The sequence below is a fragment of the Coregonus lavaretus genome, assembly GCF_964263955.1.
Source record: "Coregonus lavaretus genome assembly, chromosome: 8".
Classification (NCBI taxonomy): domain Eukaryota; kingdom Metazoa; phylum Chordata; class Actinopteri; order Salmoniformes; family Salmonidae; genus Coregonus; species Coregonus lavaretus.
Window position 1 is genome coordinate 42,418,304 of NC_139995.1, and position 17,026 is coordinate 42,435,329.

The 17,026-nt window shown below is 46.4% G+C and overlaps 1 protein-coding gene across 1 annotated transcript in view; it reads left to right on the forward strand.

Annotated features, from left to right (window-relative positions):
* The window catches only part of pik3c2b (phosphatidylinositol-4-phosphate 3-kinase, catalytic subunit type 2 beta), a 69,504-nt gene that overhangs the window by 26,068 nt on the left and 26,410 nt on the right, over positions 1–17,026 (forward strand). Inside the window, exons 6-15 of the mRNA XM_084168000.1 lie at positions 3,496–3,607; positions 3,744–3,823; positions 4,076–4,139; positions 4,267–4,413; positions 4,628–4,661; positions 5,897–6,092; positions 11,579–11,701; positions 14,465–14,635; positions 14,711–14,819; positions 16,466–16,608. Coding sequence (XP_084024126.1) covers positions 3,496–3,607; positions 3,744–3,823; positions 4,076–4,139; positions 4,267–4,413; positions 4,628–4,661; positions 5,897–6,092; positions 11,579–11,701; positions 14,465–14,635; positions 14,711–14,819; positions 16,466–16,608 — 1,179 coding nt within the window. The remainder of the gene's footprint in view (positions 1–3,495; positions 3,608–3,743; positions 3,824–4,075; positions 4,140–4,266; positions 4,414–4,627; positions 4,662–5,896; positions 6,093–11,578; positions 11,702–14,464; positions 14,636–14,710; positions 14,820–16,465; positions 16,609–17,026) is intronic.

A 17,026-nucleotide genomic window follows, 5' to 3' on the forward strand; every position in this document is an offset into this window, starting at 1 on the left:
TGGCTATACACTCCTCGACCGTGGCTATACACTCCTAGACCGTGGCTATACACTCCTAGACCGTGGCTATACACTCCTCGACCGTTGCTATACACTCCTCGACCGTGGCTATACACTCCTAGACCGTGGCTATACACTCATAGACCTTGGCTGTACACTCCTCGACCGTGGCTATACACTCCTAGACCTTGGCTATACACTCCTAGACCGTTGCTATACACTCCTAGACCGTTGCTATACACTCCTAGACCGTGGCTATACACTCCTAGACCGTGGCTATACACTCATAGTCTCAGCCCTGTGTTTGTGTGTGTGTGTGTATGCATGCATGTCTCAACCTTACGTTTCAGTGAGTGTGTGTATGTTTGTATGCGAGAGGCCCAGGCTATTGGAGTGTGTGTGTTTTAGGCTTTATCATGACTGACATTGCAGTGAGTTGGAGGTAGACTGTGGGAGAGAGAGAGCTAGAGTGTGTGTGTGTCTTTGTGGTCCAGATATACACACTCATTTAACTGAAGGCCTCAATTGTGGTAGTTTTTAACAAGCTCTGCTGATGTCTGTGGGCCGACCTAAACCACCCCCCTTTTTCCACACTCACACACTCACGCACAGTAACAGTATGTCTGTGGGCCAGCTTAGCCACAGTGGGTTTCCCCTAAAACATGACCTTTCCCCCCGCACCACACACACCCTGACACACACCCTGACATGCACACACCCTCCTTCCCACTCCCCTATGAAGTCTTCTTTCAGAGGAAAACAGCCAGCCAGGGTTGAAATGTATTTTACAGCAAGCTTCATTCCGGTCCAGTGCAGCTGAACATATACAGTGGGGAGAACAAGTATTTGATACACTGCCGATTTTGCAGGTTTTCCTACTTACAAAGCATGTAGAGGTCTGTAATTTTTATCATGGGTACACTTCAACTGTGAGAGACGGAATCTAAAACAAAAATCCAGAAAATCACATTGTATGATTTTTAAGTAATTAATTTGCATTTTATTGCATGACATAAGTATTTGATACATCAGAAAAGCAGAACTTAATATTTGGTACAGAAACCTTTGTTTGCAATTACAGAGATCATACGTTTCCTGTAGGTCTTGACCAGGTTTGCACACACTGCAGCAGGGATTTTGGCCCACTCCTCCATACAAACCTTCTCCAGATCCTTCAGGTTTCGGGGCTGTCGCTGGGAAATACAGACTTTCAGCTCCCTCCAAAGATTTTCTATTGGGTTCAGGTCTGGAGACTGGCTAGGCCACTCCAGGACCTTGAGATGCTTCTTACGGAGCCACTCTTTACAAAAATCCAGAAAATCACATTGTATGATCTTTAAGTTATTGCATGACATAAGTATTTGATCACCTACCAACCAGTAAGAATTCCGGCTCTCACAGACCTGTTAGTTTTTCTTTAAGAAGCCCTCCTGTTCTCCACTCATTACCTGTATTAACTGCACCTGTTTGAACTCGTTACCTGTATAAAAGACACCTGTCCACATACTCAATCAAACAGACTCCAACCTCTCCACAATGGCCAAGACCAGAGAGCTGTGTAAGGACATCAGGGATAAAATTGTAGACCTGCACAAGGCTGGGATGGGCTACAGGACAATAGGCAAGCAGCTTGGTGAGAAGGCAACAACTGTTTGCGCAATTATTAGAAAGTTCAAGTTGACGGTCAATCACCCTCGGTCTGGGGCTCCATGCAAGATCTCACCTCGTGGGGCATCAATGATCATGAGGAAGGTGAGGGGTCAGCCCAGAACTACACGGCAGGACCTGGTCAATGACCTGAAGAGAGCTGGGACCACAGTCTCAAAGAAAACCATTAATAACACACTACGCCGTCATGGATTAAAATCCTGCAGCGCACGCAAGGTCCCCCTGCTCAAGGCAGCGCATGTCCAGGCCCGTCTGAAGTTTGCCAATGACCATCTGGATGATCCAGAGGAGGAATGGGAGAAGGTCGTGTGGTCTGATGAGACAAAAATATAGCTTTTTGGTCTAAACTCCACTCGCCGTGTTTGGAGGAAGAAGAAGGATGAGTACAACCCCAAGAACACCATCCCAACCGTGAAGCATGGAGGTGGAAACATCATTCTTTGGGGATGCTTTTCTGCAAAGGGGAGAGGACGACTGCACCGTATTGAGGGGAGGATGGATGGGGCCATGTATCGCGAGATCTTTGCCAACAACCTCCTTCTCCATGACAACGACCCGAAACACACAGCCAGGGCAACTAAGGAGTGGCTCCGTAAGAAGCATCTCAAGGTCCTGGAGTGGCCTAGCCAGTCTCCAGACCTGAACCCAATAGAAAACCTTTGGAGGGAGCTGAAAGTCTGTATTGCCCAGCGACAGCCCCGAAACCTGAAGGATCTGGAGAAGGTCTGTATGGAGGAGTGGGCCAAAATCCCTGCTGCAGTGTGTGCAAACCTGGTCAAGAACTACAGGAAACGTATGATCTCTGTAATTGCAAACAAAGGTTTCTGTACCAAATATTAAGTTCTGCTTTTCTGATGTATCAAATACTTATGTCATGCAATAAAATGCAAATGAATTATTAAAAAATCATACAATGTGATTTTCTGGATTTTTGTTTTAGATTCCGTCTCTCACAGTTGAAGTGTACCTATGATAAAAATTACAGACCTCTACATGCTTTGTAAGTAGGAAAACCTGCAAAATCGGCAGTGTATCAAATACTTGTTCTCCCCACTGTATGTGTGTGTTTGCACATGTTTTCTAGCTCAGTGCAGCTGCACATATACATGCAAGAGAGAGAGAGCGTGTGTGTCTGTCTTTCAGGTTGTTGTTTTTTTCAGGCCCAGAGCAGCTGTTTGTTTCCTTGTCTGTGTGTGTGTGTCTGTGTGTGTGTCTGTGTGTGTGCGCGCATGTGCGTTTCTGGCCTACAGCTGAGCAGCAGCAGGAAGTGTGTTTTCCCCTGATAACCTGCGGCTGTTAAAAGTGGGCGGGACTTTCTCTGTGTGCTGAGGTCATTGTTTGTTACCCAGCTGTCAATCACAGGGCTGGAATGTAGTAGGGCTTCAGCTCTCTCTCTTTTGTTTCCCCTCCCCTCTCACTCTCTTATTTATGGCTGGAGCAAAACAATCACCTCACAATGAACTCCCATGCCCATATTGTAGTGGGTTTTCCCCTGTGTGTGTATTCACGAAGTACAGCTGCATCACAGCATTGTGTCGGGACATGGCTTCTTCACTTGAATGGCATACTTGTCCAACAAATGTTTTTTTGTTTTGTTTTTTTATGAATAATGTGTTTGTTTTTTTGATGAATGTACTTTAATGCTTTGTTTATATATATATATATATATATATATATATATATATATATATATATATATATATATATATATATATATATTTGGACAACTTTTCTATAAAACTTTAAGTCTCTCTCTCTCTGTCTCTCTCTCTGTCTCTCTCTGTCTCTTTATTTCTGTATCTCGCTCTCTCTCTCTCTCTTTGTCAGTTCCCAGACGTTGGCTGGGTTGGAGTATATCCAGCTGTGTTTGAAGTTTGACTGGGACATTCGTCTCTTCCTTAGCAAGAGAGGCTCTGTCAACACAGATCTGGGCCGCACGGTGAGCACACACACACACACTACACCACACACGCATGCATGCAGTAGCACGCACGCAGTAGCCCACACACACACACACACACACACACACACACACACACTCTTGTTTGATGATGTGGTTGTGTTGTGATTGACAGGAGGAAGATGATGAGATGGCCTCTACGATGAACCACAGCATCCTGCTGCAGGAGCGACCAATCAAACAGACAGTTACTAGGTGAGGGGGAGGGGCCTAGAGCTCTCGCACCACTGATTACATTAGAGATGCAACCTTCATCAAGGTGATTTGTAATCTGATTGGATAACTTGGATGATTGGAAGTAAAATAAATGTGATGTGTCTACCAACTGGGACGGATTAGTTAAATCTTCTTGGAATATGTTAAAACTTATTTAAAAAGCAATAGAAGGCCTTCGGCTGAGACTTTGATATCTTTAACAGTGTTGTTGATATTTCCTTGTTTGAACAGGGAGGCTTTGACTCTGCTCCTGGACACCTTTCAGAACGAGGCTGAGTCCTTCCTGCTATCAGAGGTAACCTTCTACACACACGCCCATACACACACACAAGAAGGAACACAAACATGTTTGGCTTTTTTTATTCTTAAAATTGATGTGTAAGATAGAGAATTCAATGTTCTCTCCCTCCCGCCCTCTGTAGGTGGAGCTTGTGTTGCACGTGGAAAGGCTCGTCCAATCATTGAAGGCTCTATGCAGCTCGCTGGCTGCCGTGGAAACGCCTGACATCACTTCCGCCCTCAACCAGCTTCCAGCATGCCCCTGTCGTCTGCAGCCCAGAGTCCAGAAGGTAAACACACACACTCACAATCACACACACATCTGCCACGCTTCAGATACACAGATCTAGGATCAGTTTACCCTCCCTCAATCATAGCCTTAAACATTATGATCTTAGATCAGTACCCAAGGATAACTTCATTCATTACTGTACTCCTGTAACTCCAGAACCAACGGTTGGTTGAATGCATTCTGTAACTGTGTATGTGTGTGTCTCTTCACAGGATTCATCAGTGCTGGCCATCAGAGAGAACAGAGGTAAGTTCCTCACTACTTTAATGTCCTACAACAACACAGAATAATCCACACAGAGATACTGGGTGGTAGGGGATGACAGACAGAAGACGGGATATGAGAAAGAGGACAGACAGAGGGGAAGGGAGAAAGAGGACAGACAGAGGGGAAGGGAGAAAGAGGACAGACAGAGGAGAAGGGAGAAAGGTGAACTGAGGATAGAAAAAGAGGAGTGATGAGATACTGTAGATGGAAGAGAGGAGCGAGGGAGGAAGAGGACAGATGGAGAGGAGGGTCACTGGGTTATGGGGTCAAGGTCAGGTCTGTACAGTAGTGTAACGGAATTAAGATCGTACCGTAAGCTCCACAGCCGAGTTGCTAGCTTTTCGGCGGCACAACTGGCTAGTACGTTGTCAAGAGGACGGTCATGTATTTTTGCGAGGCAGAGGAACCTGGGTTGAGCCATTGTACACACCGTGTACCCAGATAGGGAGGAAGCTATACTGCTAAGCAGGCACACTGGTCCATCACAGTAGCACTATCTCATGTCAGAGCGGAAGTGTCCTTGACTTGTTGTGACGCACATCCGTGACATCCTTCTCGGCGGTTGTCCCTAATCTCTACCTCCCCCTGTCACACTCAGCCATCCTTCCTGTTTGTTTAACTTCGTACAGGATACACCAAGCACCTCCTACATCCATCCACCGCCCTCTATCTGTCCGTCCGCCCTAGAAAAGAGAGGGATAACATTTCAGAGAGGTGGGATGTTGTTTTCTGTGTAGGGCTGAGCTGCTGCTCCACTGGATGTATAAAGAGACACAATGTAAACAGTGGAGCCCAGTCAGCTGAGCTGTGTTGACATAGAGCAGCCATGTTCTGTTTCCCAAATGGCACCCCTAAGAGCCTTGGTCAAAAGTAGTGCACTATATAGGTAAGAGGGTGCCATTTGTGATGTAGCCATGGAATGATGACAATAACTGATGTTTGACATTCCTCTGGTAGTGTAGAAACACAAGGTGATGAACAGGTGAAAACACACACTGTACAATAGAGCAGTGTTTCCCAACCCTGGTCCTGGAGGACCCCCAACAGGACAAGCACACCTGATTCAACTTGTCAACTAATCATCAAGCCCTCAATGAGTTGCATGAGGTGTGTTTGTCAAGGGCTACAATGAAACTGTATACTGTTGGGGGTACTCGAGGGCCAGGTCGTAGGGTCGGTGATGTGAATCTAAATGGTTTCTGAAAATGTTGCAGAGAAAGTGGTGGAGAAGCTGACAGCGGCCATTTTGGATCTGGTGGAGCTGTACTGCAGCACGTTCAACGCTAACTTCCACACCACGGTGCAGAGCAACCGGCACACGGCGCCCACACAGGAAGCAGGCCTGGTCACCAACGTCCTATCCTTCAGCGTCTACGCTGCTCACCGCATCCCCATCATATGGGCTGCCAGGTAACACACACACACGGGCAGCTGTTCAGGCTGGATTTCCCCAGTATAATCCATGAGGATGACATTGTGTTATGAAGCATAGCAGCATACCTTCTCCCTCTCTCCTCCTCCCTCCCCTTCTCCCTCTACTTCTCTCTTTCCTTCACTCTCCCGCCCATTTTCACTTCCCTTACTTTTCCCATCCTCTCTTCCCTCTTCTACCCTGTTTTTCCCCTCCCTGTCCCCATCCCATCCCTCCCTCTATATTGACCTGAGTGTATTCAGTTCAGGCCAAACCCTCCCCCTGAATCTCCATTCATCTGTCTTCTCTAAGCAACTGCCCTCTCCTCAACTCTCCTCTGGCACTGCCATCCCACCATTCCCATACATTCTATACACAAGTCCTTACCCTGCCCATTCCCCCACACTCACCCTACAGCCCTATTGCCCTTACCACTGTCTCTGTGGCTACACTTTCCCCTGTACTCTCCCTATCCCCACTGCTGTGTATGGCCCTGCTTCACTCCCCCACCCCCTTCCAGCCACGTGAATGGTCCGCTCTGCTCCACCCCCATCCCCTCTCCAGACCCCAGTTGGCTGGCCCCTTTGTCTCCCCCTGAAACTGATGCTGGCATGTGATTGGTTCCTGACAAAGGGTGATTGACAGCTTGGGAACCCTGCCTAACCTTTGACCCGAAGGGGCGGGGCAGAGTGCTGGCTGGTCGCTAGGCACCTGTCCGGCGGTGTCACATGCCATCTTTGTGTGTGAAGTTGTGTCTTTGTGTGCAGGAAGACTGATCAATTGATACCAAAATAACAGCTAATCTCCCACACAATAGATATCCTCTGTATTGATAAGGTTTTCAGATAGGGATTTAGGTAGCAATTAGGAATGTGCATATTTCCCTTTCAAGACGATACGATATGTATCAAGATACATGGGCTCCGATACGAGAAAACAGCGCCGGAGAAGATGGCTGCTGTTTTACAGCCCTCTAACCAATTGTACTATTATGTGTGTTTTTCCGCGTTATTTGTAATTTATTTTGTACATAATGTTTCTGCCATCGTCTCTTATAACCAAAAAGAGCTTCTGGATATTAGGACAGCGATGACTCACCGCATATTGGACGAAGATTTTTTCTTCAACAAGGCGGCCGCGAAGGATATCCTACAGACACCCGACAAGGCCCAAATTCGCGTGAGGAAGAGACGGAGATATCGTGGACGTAGGGCGGTGTGCCTTCTATCCTGCCTACATCGGCAGGATAGAACGGCTGACTCCGGTAAGACAAGGGGTGGCGGTGTATATTTGTAAACAACAGCTGGTGCACAAAATCAAATACTAAGGAAATCTCAAGGTTTTGCTCGCCTGAGGTAGAGTATCTTATGATAAGCTGTAGACCACACTATTTACCAAGAGAGTTTTCATCTATATTTTTCATAGCTGTCTATTTACCACCACAAACCAATGCTGGCATTAAGATTGCATTGAATGAGCTGTATAAGGCCATAAATCAGCAGGAAAACGCTCATCCAGATGCAGCGCTCCTAGTGGCCGGGGAGTTTAATGCAGGGAAACTTAAATCCGTTCTACCTAATTTCTACCAGCATGTTAAATGTGCAACCAGAGGAAAAAAAACTCTAGACCACCTTTACTCCACACACAGAGACGCATACAAAGCTCTCCCTCGCCCTCCATTTGGCAAATCTGACCATAACTCTATCCTCCTGATTCCTGCTTATAAGCAAAAACTAAAGCAGGAAGCACCAGTGACTCGGTTAATAAAAAAGTGGTCAGATGACACAGATGCTAAGCTACAGGACTGTTTTGCTAGCACAGACTGGAACATGTTCCGGGATTCTTCAGATAGCATTGAGGAGTACACCACATCAGTCACTGGCTTCATCAATAAGTGCATCGATGATGTCGTCCCCACAGTGACCGTACGTACATACCCCAACCAGAAGCCATGGATTACAGGAAACATCCGCACTGAGCTAAAAGGTAGAGCTGCCGCTTTCAAGGAGCGGGACTCTAACCCGGACGCTTATAAGAAATCCCGCTATGCCCTCCGACGAACCATCAAACAGGCAAAGAGTCAATACAGGACTAAGATTGAATCGTACTACACTGGCTCTGACGCTCGTCGGATGTGGCAGGGCTTGAAAACTATTACAGACTACAAAGGGAAGCACAGCCGCGAGCTGCCCAGTGACACAAGACTTCCAGACGAGCTAAACCACTTCTATGCTCGCTTCGAGGCAAGCAACACTGAAGCATGCATGAGAGCACCAGCTGTTCCGGATGACTATGTGATCACGCTCTCTGTAGCCGATGTGAGTAAGACTTTTAAGCAGGTCAACATTCACAAGGCCGCAGGGCCAGACGGATTACCAGGACGTGTACTCCGAGCATGTGCTGACCAACTGGCAAGTGTCTTCACTGACATTTTCAACATGTCCCTGACTGAGTCTGTAATACCAACATGTTTCAAGCAGACCACCATAGTCCTCGTGCCCAAGGACTCTAAGATAACCTGCCTAAATGACTACCGACCCATAGCACTGACGTCTGTAGCCATGAAGTGCTTCGAAAGGCTGGTCATGGCTCACATCAACATCATTATCCCAGAAACCCTAGACCCACTCCAATTTGCATACCACCCCAACAGATCCACAGACGATGCAATCTCTATTGCACTCCACACTGCCCTTTCCCACCTGGACAAGAGGAACACCTACGTGAGAATGCTATTCATTGACTACAGCTCAGCATTCAACACCATAGTGCCCTCAAAGCTCATCACTAAGCTAAGGATCCTGGGACTAAACACCTCCCTCTGCAACTGGATCCTGGACTTCCTGACAGGCCGCCCCCAAGTGGTAAGGGTAGGTAACAACACATCTGCCACACTGATCCTCAACACAGGGGCCCCTCAGGGGTGCGTGCTCAGTCCCTTTCTGTACTCCCTGTTCACCCATGACTGCATGTCCAGGCACGACTCCAACACCATCATTAAGTTTGCCGACGACACAACAGTGGTAGGCATGATCACCGACAACGATGAGACAGCCTATAGGGAGGAGGTCAGAGACCTGGCCGTGTGGTGCCAGGACAACAACCTCTCCCTCAACGTGACCAAGACAAAGGAGATGATTGTGGACTACAGGAAAAAAAAGAGGACTGAGCACGCCCCCATTCTCATCGACGGGGCTGTAGTGGAACAGGTTGAGAGCTTCAATTTCCTTGGTGTCCACATCACCAACGAACTATCATGGTCCAAACACACCAAGACAGTCGTGAAGAGGGCACGACAAAGCCTATTCCCCCTCAGGAGACTGAAAAGATTTGGCATGGGTCCTCAGATCCTCAAAAAATTCTACAGCTGCACCATCGAGAGCATCCTGACTGGTTGCATCACCGCCTGGTATGGCAACTGCTTGGCCTCCGACCGCAAGGCACTACAGAGGGTAGTGCATACGGCCCAGTACATCACTGGGGCCAAGCTTCCTGCCATCCAGGACCTCTATACCAGGCGGTGTCAGAGGAAAGCCCTCAAAATTGTCAAAGACTCCAGCCACCCTAGTCATAGACTGTTCTCTCTGCTACCGCACGGCAAGCGGTACCGGAGTGCCAAGTCTAGGTCCAAAAGACTTCTCAACAGCTTCTACCCCCAAGCCATAAGACTCCTGAACAGCTAATCATGGCTACCCAGACTATTTGCACTGCCCCCCCACCCCATCCTTTTACGCTGCTGCTACTCTGTTAATTATTTATGCATAGTCACTTTAACTCTGCCCACATGTACATATTACTTCAACTACCTCAACTAGCCGGTGCCCCCGCACATTGACTCTGCACCGGCACCCCCCTGTATATATAGCCTCCCTACTGTTATTTTATTTTACTTCTGCTCTTTTTTTCTCAACACTTTTTTTGTTGTTGTTTAATTTTTACTTTTTTGTTAAAAATAAATGCACTGTTGGTTAAGGGCTGTAAGTAAGCATTTCACTGTAATGTCTGCACCTGTTGTATTCGGCGCATGTGGCCAATAAAATGTGATTTGATTTGATACAGAAACTGTATGTTTTAGTTTGAATCGATTCGGTTTGATTACAGAACGAATCAATGCAATGTGGTTCGATTCGATGCACTAACGTTTGTTGCATAAACACATTCATTTTACACAAGTCCTTACCCTACCCATTCCCCCACACTCACAGGCTATAGCCAGATCAGAGTTGTGTCTCCAGTAGCTTAACTTTTATTTCGGTAAAACAAAATTTTCAACAGCGCAGAGATAACAATAACCTAATAAGCCTAATATCACGCAAGCCATTTTTGCATTTGAATGCTGAAGGTGCCGCGCAGATGTGCAAGATCAGGAACAGGCCGCCTACCTTGTGTTGGTCAGTGCGCAAAGCTGTGCACAGTGCGCAGTTTGACTAGGCTACTGATACTCCTAGGGTTGTTCGGCATGCCAATGCTTAGTTCGACACTGAAGGAGAGGACGCGTCAGTTGTCACAAACTGAGGTGTTTTCGGAAGGTAGAAAGAAAGTAATATGAGCAACATTTTCATCGGTTTGGGGTCCGATGAAGTCCTATCTTAAACATTTGAAACGGGGACTGATGGGTATCGGGGAATCGTTACATCCCTAGTAGCAATAGCACTCTACTTTACTGTAAGACAAATTACATGGTAACGTTGTTACCCAATGTTATTACCCTTTTAATTACTATTCAGTCTGTTGGGGATTAATATAAATAAAATAATTTGTGAATACTTCTAATTTGAATCACTGTTTCTCTGGGTAACGTTTAGAGTTTTCCCTGCCTGCCCCAGTGCCTGACTGGGCTGCTATTCCTTTTTAGTGCAGTATTTTCATTCTTCCTTTTATACCTCCTCTCTAGGGACCAGCCTCCTCTTATTCCCTCTTTATAAAGACCCCGGCCCAGGCTCCAGTACCAATTTAATAATGTAGGACTGGGTTACAGATTAGGAGAGAGAGGGGGAGAGGATGGGAGCGAAAGAGGGAGAGCAACAGGTTGGGTGTGTGTGTGTGAGAGGGAGAGAGTGATACTTAATCACAGTGAGTGAGAAAGAGTGAGAGATTGAGAGGGGTAGAGAGAGATGTATTTACTCGGCTTTCTTTCCTGTAATGTTAGCTAGCTTGACCCACATTCCGACACGAGAACAATTTTTATGCATACTCTAACAATTGCATTTCAATCAATCACATTTATATTTGAAGCCCTTTTTACATCAGCAGTTGCCACAACGTGCTTATATAGAAACCCAGCCAAAAACTCCAGAGAGCAACCAATGCATGGTGGCTAGGAAAAAGATTAGATTTAACAAGTAACATCTCTAAATGATCATAGCTTTTATCTGGATTCACCTTGTCATGGAATTCGCTGATCTCCTCTCCTCTGTTATCCCATTGGCTGATCTCCTCTCCTCTGTTATCCCATTGGCTGATTTCCTCTTCCTCTTCCTGTCAGCTACGAGGGCTTCTTCCTGTCGTGCTCTCTGACCCATGGAGGGGCGGAGCTTTGTGCCCCCCAGCACACCAGCAAACAGCAGGTCAGCAAGTACCTGTTTCACCTGGTAGTCTGGGACCAGAGGTATGTACCCAATCACAACAGACCTTAGACACCTCAACCAACCTCACAGAGATGTTCACCAATCAGAGTCTATGTATCCTAATATTACTTGATGCTTATCATTTAAAAGTAATATAGGTATTTGCTATCCAAACAACCACTTCTAATAACATGTACTCATAACATACACAACGTACACGTAGGCTTCCTAAAGCATGTTAGTGTTCAATCCATCCCACTCTAGTACCAGGTGTTCTGTTTGTCCACCTACTTTCCCCTATATGTGTGTAATGGAAAGAGCTGTTAGTTGTGCGTGTGGGTGTGTTTACAGTGAGGGAAAGAAGTATTTGATCCCCTGCTGATTTTGTACGTTTGCCCACTGACAAAGACATGATCAGTCTATAATTTTAATGGTAGGTTTATTAGAACAGTGAGTGACAGAATAACAACAACAAAATCCAGAAAAACGCATGTAAAAAATGTTATAAATTGATTTGGGGGTGTTTTTCTGCTAAGGGGACAGGACAACTTCACCGCATCAAAGGGACGATGGACGGGGCCATGTACCGTCAAATCTTGGGTGAGAACCTCCTTCCCTCAGCCAAGGCATTGAAAATGGGTCGTGGATGGGTATTCCAGCATGACAATGACCCCAAACACACGGCCAAGGCAACAAAGGAGTGGCTCAAGAAGAAGCACATTAAGGTCCTGGAGTGGCCTAGCCAGTCTCCAGACCTTAATCCCATAGAAAATCTGTGGAGGGAGCTGAAGGTTCGAGTTGCCAAACGTCAGGCTCGAAACCTTAATGACTTGGAGAAGATCTGCAAAGAAGAGTGGGACAAAATCCCTCCTGAGATGTGTGCAAACCTGGTGGCCAACTACAAGAAACGTCTGACCTCTGTGATTGCCAACAAGGGTTTTGCCACCAAGTACTAAGTCATGTTTTGCAGAGGGGTCAAATACTTATTTCCCTCATTAAAATGCAAATCAATTGATAACATTTTTGACATGTGTTTTTCTGGATTTTCTTGTTGTTATTCTGTTTCTCACTGTTCAAATAAACCTACCAATAAAATTGTAGACTGATCATGTCTTTGTCAGTGGGCAAACGTACAAAATCAGCAGGGGATCAAATACTTTTTTCCCTCACTGTATGTGTGAGTGCACATGTGTGTACTTATTGAAGCAGATGGAAAGTGTTTACAGTGGGTTGTAACTAGTCTCCTTGGCTACGTATGCAGCATCCAGTATCGATTTTCTGATCTCTGTACCTCCTGTCCTTGATGCGTTGTCCCTGGGGTTATTTTAAAGACACTATTGTTGCAATAATATTTTTGCCTCTATTGTAATAATATTTGTAGTCCTCCGGTATCTGGGTGGATTTATAAAGCGTTGTAGAGAAACATGTTTTTATCAACCCTTGTAGGCATAATGGTTCCTTCAGATGTGACAGCAGTGCAAAACCTTGACCCTAAAACACCACTTCCCGAGAAGACTGCATTGACAGTGTCCAGCTTGTTGGAGCTTCTTGAGATGGCATAAACACAAATAGACCTGGCACAAATACCAAATAGGACATGTTTCATTCTGGCTGGAGTACTTTGGAGTTTGGACAGGGAGTGTAGCGGGCTACAGCCTTGTAAGGTAGCCTTCCTCAAACTGCTCTTGGTTTGTTGGTCGTGTAAGTCTTGAAAGTAAATTGTTTGTCTTTTTGGCTGGACGACTCATCTTAATGTCCTACTCCAGTCTCCTTTTCACCTCATTTATCACCTGATTTACTTAACAAAAGGCACATCTCAGTAGGTGGTCCAGGTGTCCTCATGACATGGCACAAGTGGGGGGGGTGAGCCTTTCCTCTTTTGTTCTCTATTGCTCCTCAAGCATCTATTACGGGATTCCCGTTCTTAGTGTACAACATGGCCCCGTAACTGAACATGTTGTCTTAGTTAGCGAAACATGCTAGCAGATCCACCAGTGGGGTTTAGCTCAGAACCAATGGTGTGTGTTCATCACACGACTATTTTTAGTTAGCTCAATGCTAGCTCCTTTCATGCTAACAAGTCTTTGAAGTTTTAGGATTCCAACAGAGTTCTTAATGTGTTCTTCTCTTTCATGTAGGAGATATGTTGAAAGCACACAGGTCCCATGTGGATGACAGAGGGCTAAATATAATGGAGGGCCCGTTTACTAGCCCTATAACGTTACTCTGCTGTTCACTAACAGTTACAGTGAGGGATCGTTTACTAGCTCTATAACATTACTCTGCTGTTCACTAATAGTTACAGTGAGGGATCGTTTACTAGCTCTATAACATTACTCTGCTGTTCACTAATAGTTACAGTGAGGGATCGTTTACTAGCTCTATAACATTACTCTGCTGTTCACTAATAGTTACAGTGAGGGATCGTTTACTAGCTCTATAACATTACTCTGCTGTTCACTAATAGTTACAGTGAGGGATCGTTTACTAGCTCTATAACATTACTCTGCTGTTCACTAATAGTTACAGTGAGGGATTGTTTACTAGCTCTATAACGTTACTCTGCTGTTCAGTTACAGTGCCACTCCCAGACAACTCTCTTCTAGGGAAATTAGTATTTACTTTATATTATAGCTACTGCATTTCACAAGGATTCAACTACAACTGAATCGATCTCTCCCGCTCTCTCAACCCCCCACTCTCTTTCCTTCTCTATTCCTCTCTTCCCCTTCAATCCTTCTCTATATCCTCCTCCTCTCTCATTGCATTTCTCTCTTTTCTCCCTCCCTCCCTCTCCCCCCCAGGGTGTGTTTCCCAGTGCAGATCAACCAGTTGCCAAGGGAGACCCAGATGCAAGTGACTCTGTATGCCAGTGCTCTGCCACCACCTGGAGGAGCGGAAGAGAAGGGTAGTAAGCAGCGCCGCAGCATCGAATCCCTGGGCTGGGTCACCATGCCCCTCTTCAACTTCAGACAGTGAGTAGTGGTCCACAGGAGGGTGGGTGGGTGTGTGAGTCAGTCTGAGATTATGACCGTCACCCTCTCCCCCAGCATCCTGACGTGTGGGAGGAAGCTACTGGGTCTGTGGCCTTCCACCCCAGGAAGTAACGCTCACTCCAGCTCCCCCAACTTCAGCCAGCCTGACAGCGTCATCCTGCAGGTAACTGACCTAGTCACACACACACACACACACACACACACTTTTTCTCCTCCTCTTCCTTCCTCTCTTTCTCTTATGTCACTCAATTTCTTTTTCAAGGTGTAGTTCCCTATTACCTATTGTCCTCCTTTTTCACTCCCTCTCTTTTTCCCTCCTTTACAGCTTTCCTTTCCTCTCCGCCCTCCCTCTTCCTCACTCTCTCCCCCCTCTTTCCTCTCCGCCCTCCCTCTTCCTCACTCTCTCCCCCCTCTTTCCTCTCCGCCCTCCCTCTTCCTCACTCTCTCCCCCCTCTTTCCTCTCCGCCCTCCCTCTTCCTCACTCTCTCCCCCCTCTTTCCTCTCCAGACTGGCCTGTTTCAATAAAACATATACTGTTGCTCCTGGTCAAAAGAACAGCCTCGAAAAGGCTTACACACACACTACAGGTACAGTAGGTTTTCTGCCTGAGTGTGTAACATGAAAGTTTGATGTCTTTTGGCCCGTTTTAGAGCTGTGGCGCAGATATGGGGTTTGGAGTTCTAAAGTGCTCTATCTGTCTCTACCGGCTCAATGACCAGAATATTCCCCACACATGTTAAAGCATAGGCAGAGGGACTCACACGCACATTGGTAGTCATGCATGTAGTGCTCACACACACACACACACACACACACTACAACTGCTGCCTGCAGAAGGGACCTGAAAGTAGGTCAGATGGATCTTTTCTGGCCAAAGAACATACCTGGGATGTTAGACTGCCCTGCTGTATACCTTCTGACACACACATCCTCCTTGCCCTCACTCTCACTCTCACATTCTCTTACACTCACTTCTCTCGCTCGCTCGCTCACTCACACACGCACACGCAGTGTTTCTTCTCAGCAGTATTGTAGTGTAAACCCATTCCCTCCTGCAGTGCCAGCCCAGTGTGTGGCAGTGCCAACTGGCCCGTGGCGCTGTTTCCCAGTGGCTCTTTGTCTCAGTGCAGTGCCCTGCGTTAAAATGGGATCTCTGTGTGTGCTCTATTGCAATCAGTCTCCTTATTAACGTGGGGACATCATTTGAGGCTTCATACATCATCACTGATGGCAGAACATATGCTTACACACACACACACACTCCCCCCACATCGTATAAGAAACATCTGGGGCCTGCCATACATCTGTCACTCATTAACCCGAATGTAACCCCCTCACACACACACACACATTTCAATGCCAAAACAAATTTACTGGATGATACATAAGAATTGATTCTCTATCTGACCTAATTTTGGTTACATTCCTCTCCGTCTGTCTTCTTCCTAAAAGCTTTCCCTCAGTGGCCTGCCATGACTTTACATTTCTTATCTCTTGGCTTTTCATGTTTGTTTTTTCCTCCTACTTTCCTTGTTAATTCCTCACTTCATTCTGTTCCTCTCCTCTCACCCAATCCCACCTTCCATTTCTCCATACATCCGTTACCTTGTCCATCTGCTCTGTAACAGTCAGTATTTTTACTCTCCATACTCAATGAGTGTGTATTACGTGTATGTATATCTGTGAGAGTAACAATGATATAAATCAAACCATATCGTTATTGAAGTATATTTCCCTCATCACAACACGTCATCTTGGTGTTGTTGTTAGTGTGATCTCTGACCTCTAACCTCTGGCCTCTTTCTCTAGGTGGACTTCCCCACGTCGTCGTTTGAGGTACTCTTCAGTACCCCCCCTCCTGCAGAGTTCAGTCCCCAGTATGACTTCTCCAGACTGGACCAGCACAGCCAGAGACAACTACAGGACGTTCTGCACAAGAAGTCACTCTTCTGGTGAGACTATTATTCTGTCTGGCGGTCCGTCTAGCCGTCTGTGTCTGTCTGGCTGTCTGGCTGGCTGGCTGTCTGGCTGGCCGTCTGTCCGTCAGTCTCACTCTTTCTCTATCACGCTACCTTTCTACTCCCTCTCCATGGGATGACAGAACAGCCCTGTCAGACTAACATACATTCATTCATTCACTACATCATTATAACGTCGCTGTTACACTGCATTAGAGTAGTGAGAGTTGTTATGTACTGTATATGCCTGTGCTAGTGTGCAAACCCAGCAGTGTAGCGTTCAGCTGTATAAGTTATTAAAGAGTGTTAATGGGTTCGTAGTGGAGAGAACAGGAAGAGAGACAGGAGATATAAGGGCAGTGTGGTGCTCTGGGGATGGTATTGGGAGGGGTGGAGAGGAGAGGGGGATTGG